The sequence below is a fragment of the Bufo gargarizans genome, chromosome 3, assembly GCF_014858855.1.
Source record: "Bufo gargarizans isolate SCDJY-AF-19 chromosome 3, ASM1485885v1, whole genome shotgun sequence".
NCBI lineage: Eukaryota > Metazoa > Chordata > Amphibia > Anura > Bufonidae > Bufo > Bufo gargarizans.
This window is the reverse complement of record NC_058082.1, coordinates 551086045-551095029: the sequence shown is the minus strand read 5'-3', so window position 1 is coordinate 551095029 and position 8985 is coordinate 551086045. Positions and strand designations below refer to the sequence as shown.

General features: G+C 52.7%; 1 protein-coding gene across 1 annotated transcript; it reads right to left on the bottom strand.

The window, feature by feature from the left end:
* Positions 1-236: 236 nt before the first annotated feature.
* On the bottom strand, positions 237-5678 carry LOC122930614. The gene is made up of 2 exons (XM_044284117.1): positions 3681-5678; positions 237-536 (listed from the first exon to the last, which is right to left on the bottom strand). Exons 1-2 carry the CDS (start codon positions 5053-5055, stop codon positions 532-534), a joined length of 1380 nt encoding a protein of 459 aa, XP_044140052.1. The 5' UTR covers positions 5056-5678; the 3' UTR covers positions 237-531.
* Between the last annotated feature and the right edge of the window lie 3307 nt (positions 5679-8985).

The window sequence follows — 8985 nt, the reverse complement described above, 5'->3', positions numbered from 1 at the left end:
TAGTGGTGGCTGTATAATCTGTATGTAGTGAGCTCCCTCTAGTGGTGGCTGTATAATCTGTATGCAGTGAGCTCTCTCTAGTGGTGGCTGTATAATCTGCATGTAGTGAGCTCCCTCTAGTGGTGGCTGTATAATCAGGTGATTTTCCTATTTCATGACGTAAAGTCATGATTTTATTAAAGACACGGAGGCGAGTATTGCTATTCTCCTTCTTTACTCTGACCAATAGCAGCAAAGATAAAAAGAAAATATTGAACATTTGAACAGCCCCTCCCCATAGTCCCAGTATAACAGGCCACTCCGCCTGCAAATCCTCCTCTTTCTTTGTAACTCAAGTCCGAACATCCAACAGAACCGGAAAACCAAGAGTCCAGAACAACATGGAACAACAACCGCCTTCCATCCGGAAGCGAAACGGGAAGAGCCGGAAACAGCGCCGAAGGATGCTCCTCGTCCTGTCCACATCAACCGAACGGCCGGAACCAAACTGCCGACGACGTAGACCAACAGACACCGCACACCGGGCCGGTCTCAACCTGAAAAGGTGAAAAATAGAAAATGACAGTAACAAAATTGGGACATGGTATCCAAAATCAACTGGTTACGATAAACCTACTCAGGAAAAAACTCATAGAGTTAAGATCAACATGCGCATGACAACAAATCAATAATATCTGCAGAATAAACATCATTCAGAATAATAAACATACATATAGGGAGGGAACTCAGGGTGGGCAATACTCGCCTCCGTGTCTTTAATAAAATCATGACTTTACGTCATGAAATAGGAAAATCACCTGATTTTATTACAAGACCCGGAGGCTCATATTGCAAGTTCAAAGTTAAGACAAATTCTCAATGATTGATGAGAAAACGTGAGGACCTGGCCGAAAGTAAAATTCTCTGAACGTGGATACTCTGGACCAGTCCGCCAATTTCAAAATGTCCTCCAACCTGGTGCCAGACACCGCCAAAGAGGTAGCGGATGCCCCCCTAGCGGAATGTGCCGAAAAAATGGAAGTGTCCACGCCCGCCAATTCCATGATCCACTTCATCCACCTAGCCAGCGTGGGAGTGGTCACCGGGGCAAAAGGACGAATGGTAGAGAGGAAAAGAGGAGAAAACTCCCGTGATCGATGAAGGGAAGTGCGAGCTTCATACTCCTTGAGGCATTCCACCGGACAGAGAGAAGGCGAGGCCGGGAAAGCCGGATAAGCGACTGAGCGTATGTGAGACTTGGTTCTCCTAGAGATGTCAAAGGAGACCCCCTCCGGAGTATACGAGCGGGCATCATAATCCAAAGCCCGGACGTCGGACACCCGCTTGCAGGAGATTAGACAGAAAAGAGTGACGAGCTTCGCCGACAGTTGCCGTAAGGACAGGTCTGAATTCTGAGGCCAAGAAGATAGAAAAGAAAGGACACAAGACACGTCCCAAGTAGCCGAAAATCTAGGTCTAGGAGGCCGAGACATCCGAGAGCCACGCAATAAACGGCATACCAAAGGATGTTGCCCCGCAGGAGTACCGTCAAACCCCTGGTGGGACGCAGAAATGGCCGACCTGAAAAGGCTGATCGTGCGATAGGCCTTGCCCTGATCGAAAAGAGAAGATAGGAAGTGCAAGATCTCCGTCACAGGTGCCGAAACGGGATCCAAGTCCCTAGCCACGCACCAGCGATCCCAAGATCCCCAGGCAGATCTGTAAGATCTTCTGGTTCCTGGGGCCCAAGCGTTCTCCAAAAGGACTCTAGCTGTTCCCGAAACTCCCGGGACCTCCCAGGGTCCCCTGAAATTCGACACGCCAACAGGCGCAGAGATCCGTCCAGGAGAAGAGGATGTAGCTGGTGATTCGGACCTCGGAGGAGAGTCTGAGAAGTCGGGAGCAGGTACGGGGTCTCTATCATCATCTCCAGAAGGTGAGGAAACCACGACTGGGAAGTCCAAAACGGGACCAGCAGAACCAGGTCCGCTGAATGACGGCGTACTTGAATCAGGGTCCTGGGAATCAGCTGGAAGGGGGGGAATGCGTAAAGCAGGCCCCGTGACCAATCCTGTAGGAACGCGTCCACAGCTTCGGCCTCCGGGTCCGGGCGCCAACTGTAGAAACGTGGCCGCTGCGTGTTCAGGCGGGAGGCAAACAGGTCGATACAGCAAGGCCCCCAAAGAGATGTTAAGGAACGGAACACCGCTGGATCTAACTGCCAGTCGCTGGAGTCGGAGAGATATCGAGAGCTCCAATCCGCCCGAATGTTCTGGACGCCCGGAAGATATTCCGCCAAGACAATCAACTCCTTGTCTAGACAGTAGTCCCAGAAATCCTTCACCAACCGAGATAGGATGGTGGAACGTGTACCGCCCATGCCATTGATGTAACGCACTGCCGACACGTTGTCCATGCGAAGTTGAATGCAGGCCTTGGCCGTGTCTCTCGTGAAACTCTTGATTGCGAACGAACCTGCCAACAGTTCCAGCGCATTGATATGGAATCCCGCTTCGTCCGCTGACCAGCCGCCTCCGGTTGAGATCCCCTCGCAATGAGCTCCCCAGCCCGACAGGCTGGCATCCGAATCCACCACGAAGTCCGGACGATGACCGAAAATAGCCTTGCCGTTCCAAGCTTGTAAATTGTGGATCCACCAGGACAGCTCCTCCTTGGTTTCCTCGTCCAGGGAAATCCAATCCGCATAGGAAGCCCCCTTCCGGAGGTGGAAAATCTTCAGACGCTGGAGGGCCCGGTAATGTAGTGGGGCTGGGAAGACCGCCTGGATAGAAGAAGCTAGAAGGCCTATGATCCTGGCTAGTTGACGCAACGGGATCTGGGAGGACGACTTGACTCTGCACAACTCCTTCCGAATGGACCGAACCTTGGTCGGTGGTAGGCTGAGAGTCCCTGCCGTGGAATCCACCAGAAACCCCAGGAACTCCATCTCGCGAGCCGGGGTGAGACAGGACTTCTCCTGATTGAGAAGGAAACCCAGATCCAACAGGAGATCCATCGTCCAGCGAAGGTGATTTAGTAACACCGCATGATCCTGTGCCATGATCAGGATGTCGTCCAGATAGACGATTAGGCGAACTCCCCGACTGCGTAACCAGGCCATAGCAGGGCGCATCAGCTTGGTGAAGCACCACGGAGCAGAAGAGAGGCCGAAAGGGAGGCATGTAAACAGCCAAACTCTGTCCTTCCAAAGGGAACATAGAAGGTTCCTGGACGCGTCCTCGACAGGGACGGTAAGATAAGCGTCCTTCAGGTCCAACTTGACCATCCAATCGCCCAAGTAGGTCCCGAAGGAGATGGATGCCCTCCATCTTGAAATGGCGGTACCTGACGAACGCGTTGAGAGCGCGCAAATTGATGACGGGCCGTAGCTGGCCCCCTTTTTTCGCCACCAAGAAAATGTTGCTGATTATCGCACCAGGGGATGCCGGTGCCGGCTCTTTGGCCCCTTTGCGGAAGAGATCTGATTGCTCTGAGTCCACAAGCCTGCGGTTCTCTACCGACAGCACTGCCGGGTGTGGGGGCGGAATGGATAGGTGGGAAGATGTCAGCTCTATGTGGAAACCCCTGACCGTGGAGAGAATCCATCGGTCCGAGGTGATGCGTGACCAAGCTCGGGAAAAGAGCCGGAGTCTGCCCCCTACACAAACAGTTAAAGAATTGAAATGAGGCATTGGTCTTACCATAAGGTCGTCTGGAACCAGGGTTTCCTCTGTATCCTCTAGGTCTCCAGGATCCTCCCCGGGAAGGGAAAAAGGAAGATGTCTCTCGCCTCTGCTCCTGGAACGCAGGTCTCTGGGAGAAGGAGCCTCTGCCCGTAGCACGGGACTGAAAATGGGCACGGCCGGACAGACGGCCCCTGAAACTGCCGGCCCTGGTAGAGACCCTACCGTGAAACACCCGTTTCATTGAACTCTGGGCTTTATCGAGTGCTGTAAAAGCACCGACAAACCGTCCTAAGTCCTTAATAAAGGACTCGCCAAACAGCAGGCCCTGGGCCTCCTTACCGGCTTCGGTAAGCGCCAAGTTGGATAGTTTAGGCTCAATCTTGAAAAGTATGGCCTTGCGCCGTTCAATGGCCAGGGACGTGTTAACGTTTCCTGCCACGCAAATCGCGCGCTGCACCCACTCGCGCAGCTCTAGAGGGTCTACTTGCTTACCCTCGGCCTTGGCAGCCTCGGCCAGGTCAAAAATCTTTGCCAGGGGGCCAAATATGTCCAGGAGCTTGTCCTGACAGGCACGCAGGGCCGACTCCAGACCCTTCCTCGGATTCCACCCAGATTTGGTGAGGAATTGGGTCATTTTGGGGTCTACCGCTGGAGTCTCGCAAACCCTGTTGGGAATTATGGGTCTGGGGCATTCAGCCCTAAGCTTGTTGCGCGCCTCTTTGGAGAGGGGGCAACGCACGCGGGCCTCCAAATATTTGAAGACATGCTCCAACGGCAACCACTCCGCTGACCGAGGGTGGTGTAGGGAATCCGGGTCAAAGAGAGGTTTCCCTGATGGGTCCGTCAAGGACACATCTGCTGCCGAAACCATGGAGCTGCACCCGGGTAAGGGGTTAGAATCTATGACCCCGGAAGGGTCGTCCTGTGCCTCCTCAAAGGCGTCATCTATGGCCTCCTCATCAGAACCGACCTCAGAGCCGGAAGCTGTATCCTGCTGTGCTCTAGCATTTTTCCAACTGCGCGTATGTTCTGCCTGACGCGTACAGGCTCTCTTGCGCGAACCCAGCGCGCCAACATTGGTGGAGACAACGTCACCAGTCAAGCTTGTTCTGGAGGCAGGCCCTGGCCCGGTTGGTCTAGAAACCGTAGCGGGCTGTGGGGTGGTAGAGGCGGCTGGATGGGAGGCAAGGGCCTGGGCAATGGACTGGGATATGACCGAAGTCATTGATCCCATAGCCGCAGCAATCGCATTGGATAAGGTATTTTGAAAAACCAGGGAAGGATCCGCAGAGGGCGTCCCTGTATCACAATCGTCCCCAGAAGGGGTTAAATCAGCCTGAGGCATATCCTCTTCCATAGGGCCCTGCCCACTGAGATCTGTATGGGGCATAATCACACAGCCCGCCTCTATATCTGTAGTGAAGGAGTTAATCTGAAAACGAATCCTACCCTAAGTACTCCGCTGGTGAGGATTTTCCCCAGCCAGGGAGAGGAGCTAGAGTGGGGGAGAAAAAAACCTGACAGAAAAGCAGGAGCCGGTAAGTAGGGAGGCCGCCGAGCACAGGAGCCGGAGAGCAGATGCAGAGCAGGGTGCGCCGAGACTCCGGAGCGCCGCACTGAAACCGGAAGCGGAAGCGCCCGAGATCTCGCGAGATCTCGGGCGGAGCGAAGCGCGGCAAGCAGGAGCGCCGGCGGCAAGATCAGAGGTGAGCCGCGGCGCGAAAGAGAAGCGGATGGGGGAGGGAGACCGAGGGGAAGTGCGCAGTGTGAAAGGGACTGGGAGAAAACTCAGTCAGATGTCAAAAAGTAAAAAAAACCCCGATAGGGGAAGGCACAGACAGAAGGGGATGATAACCCCAAAGGGGATAATTGGACACACAAGGGGTACTCCTGAATAGCAGGGTCACCAGAGCTGTGCCAAGGAATTACACAGCATCAGACAATGGGAGATCCCACAAAACCAAAAAAGGGGGGAAAAAACCAATAAGATAACCGTAATAGTAATCAGACAAATATCACATGTACTTATCTCTGCGGTCAGCAGCAAAGAAAGAGGAGGATTTGCAGGCGGAGTGGCCTGTTATACTGGGACTATGGGGAGGGGCTGTTCAAATGTTCAATATTTTCTTTTTATCTTTGCTGCTATTGGTCAGAGTAAAGAAGGAGAATAGCAATATGAGCCTCCGGGTCTTGTAATAAAATCTGTATGTAGTGAGCTCCCCCTAGTGGTGGCTGTAATCTGTATGTAGTGAGCTCCCTCTAGTGGTGGCTGTATAATCCGTATGTAGTGAGCTCCCTCTAGTGATGGCTGTATAATCTGTATGTAGTGAGCTCGCCCTAGTGGTGGCTGTATAATCTGTATGTAGTGAGCTCCCTCTAGTGGTGGCTGTATAATCTGTATGTAGTGAGCTCCCTCTAGTGGTGGCTGTATAATCTGTATGTAGTGAGCTCCCTCTAGTGGTGGCTGTATAATCTGTATGTAGTGAGCTCCCTCTAGTGGTGGCTGTATAATCTGTATCTAGTGAGCTCCCTCTAGTGGTGGCTGTATAATCTGTATGTAGTAAGCTCCCTCTAGTGGTGGCTGTATAATCTGTATGTAGTGAGCTCCCTCTAGTGGTGGCTGAATAATCTGTATGTAGTGAGCTCCCTCTAGTGGTAGCTGTATAATCAGGTGATTTTCCTATTTCATGACGTAAAGTCATGATTTTATTAAAGACACGGAGGCGAGTATTGCTATTCTCCTTCTTTACTCTGACCAATAGCAGCAAAGATAAAAATAAATATTGAACATTTGAACAGCCCCTCCCCATAGTCCCAGTATAACAGGCCACTCCGCCTGCAAATCCTCCTCTTTCTTTGTAACGCAAGACCGAACATCCAACAGAACCGGAAAAACCAAGAGTCCCAGAACATCATGGAACAACAACCGCCTTCCATCCGGAAGCGAAACGGGAAGAGCCGGAAACAGCGCCGAAGGATGCTCCTTGATTTGTCCACATCAACCAAACGGCCGGAACCGAACTGCCGACGACGTAGACCAACAGACACCGCACACCGGGCCGGTCTCAACCTGAAAAGGTGAAAAAACAGAAAAATGACAGTAACAAAAATTGGGACATGGCATCCAAAATCAACTGGTTGCGAACAAACCTACTCAGGAAAAAAAACTCATAGAGTTAAGAACAACATGTGTATGACACAAATCAATACTATCTGCAGAATAAACATCATTCAGAATAATAAACATACCTATAGGGAGGGAACTCAGGGTGGGCAATACTCGCCTCCGTGTCTTTAATAAAATCATGACTTTACGTCATGAAATAGGAAAATCACCTGATTTTATTACAAGACCCGGAGGCTCATATTGCGAGTTCAAAGTTAAGACAAATTCTCAATGATTGATGAGAAAACGTGAGGACCTGGCCGAAAGTAAAATTCTCTGAACGTGGACACTCTGGACCAGTCCGCCAACTTCAAAATGTCCTCCAACCTGGCGCCAGACACCGCCAAAGAGGTAGCGGATGCCCCCCTAGCAGAATGCGCCGAAAAAATGGAAGTGTCCACGCCCGCCAATTCCATGATCCACTTCATCCACCTGGCCAGCGTGGGAGTGGTCACCGGGGCAAACGGACGAATGGTAGAGAGGAAAAGATGAGAAAACTCCCGTGATCGATGAATGGAAGTGCGAGCTTCATACTCCTTGAGACATTCCACCGGACAGAGAGAAGGCGAGGCCGGGAAAGCCGGATAAGCGACTGAGCGTATGTGAGACTTGGTCCTCCTAGAGATGTCAAAGGAGACCCCCTCCGGAGTATACGAGCGGGCATCATAATCCAAAGCCCGGACGTCAGACACCCGCTTGCAGGAAATTAGACAGAAAAGAGTGACCAGCTTCGCCGACAGTTGCCTTAAGGACAGGTCTGAATTCTGAGGCCAAGAAGTTAGAAACGAGAGGACACAAGACACGTCCCAAGTAGCCGAAAATCTAGGTCTAGGAGGCCGAGACATCCGAGAGCCACGCAATAGACGGCACACCAAAGGATGTTGCCCCGCAGGAGTACCGTCAAACCCCTGGTGGGACGCAGAAATGGCCGACCTGAAAAGGCTGATCGTGCGATATGCCTTGCCCTGGTCGAAAAGAGAAGATAGGAAATCTAAGATCTCCGTCACAGGAGCCGAAACGGGATCCAAGTCCCTAGCCACGCACCAGCGATCCCAAGATCCCCAGGCAGATCTGTAAGATCTTCTGGTCCCTGGGGCCCAAGCGTTCTCCAACAGGACTCTAGCTGTTCCCGAAACTCCCGGGACCTCCCAGGGACCCCTGAAATGCGACACGCCAACAGGCGCAGAGAACCGTCCAGGAGGAGAGGATGTAGCTGGTGATTCGGACCTCGGAGGAGAGTCTGAGATGTCGGGAGCAAGTACGGGGTCTCCATCATCATTTCCAGAAGGTGAGGAAACCACGACTGGGAAGTCCAAAACGGGACCAGCAGAACCAGATCCGCTGAATGACGGCGTACGTGAATCAGGGTCCTGGGGATCAGCTGAAAGGGGGGGAATGCGTAAAGCAGACCCCGCGACCAATCCTGTAGGAATGCGTCCACAGCCTCGGCCTCCGGGTCCGGGCGCCAACTGTAGAAACGTGGCAGCTGCGTGTTCAGGCGGGAGGCAAACAGGTCGATACAGCAAGGCCCCCAAAGAGACGTTAAGGAACGGAACACTGCCGGATCTAACTGCCAGTCGCTGGAGTCGGAGAGATATCGAGAGCTCCAATCTGCCCGAATGTTCTGGACGCCCGGAAGATATTCCGCCAAGACGATCAACTCCTTGTCCAGACAGTAGTCCCAGAAATCCTTCGCCAACCGAGATAGGATGGTGGAACGTGTACCGCCCATGCCGTTGATGTAACGCACTGCCGACACGTTGTCCATGCGAAGTTGAATGCAAGCCTTGGCCGTGTCTCTCGTGAAACTCTTGATTGCGAACGAACCTGCCAACAGTTCCAGCGCATTGATATGGAATCCCGCTTCGTCCGCTGACCAGCCGCCTCCGGTTGAGATCCCCTCGCAGTGAGCTCCCCAGCCCGACAGGCTGGCATCCGAATCCACCATGAAGTCCGGGCGATGACCGAAAATAGCCTTGCCGTTCCAAGCCTGTAAATTGTGGATCCACCAGGATAGCTCCTCCTTGGTTTCCTCGTCCAGGGAAATCCAATCCGCATAGGAAGCCCCCCTCCGGAGGTGGAAAATCTTCAGTCGCTGGAGGGCCCGGTAGTGTAGTGGGGCTGGGAAGACCGCCTGGATGGAAGAAGCCAGAA

What these genes read in the sequence shown, in the direction of transcription:
- LOC122930614 (XM_044284117.1), bottom strand. Translation starts at nt 5,055, where the DNA reads ATGCCCCATACAGATCTCAGTGGGCAGGGCCCTATGGAAGAGGATATG.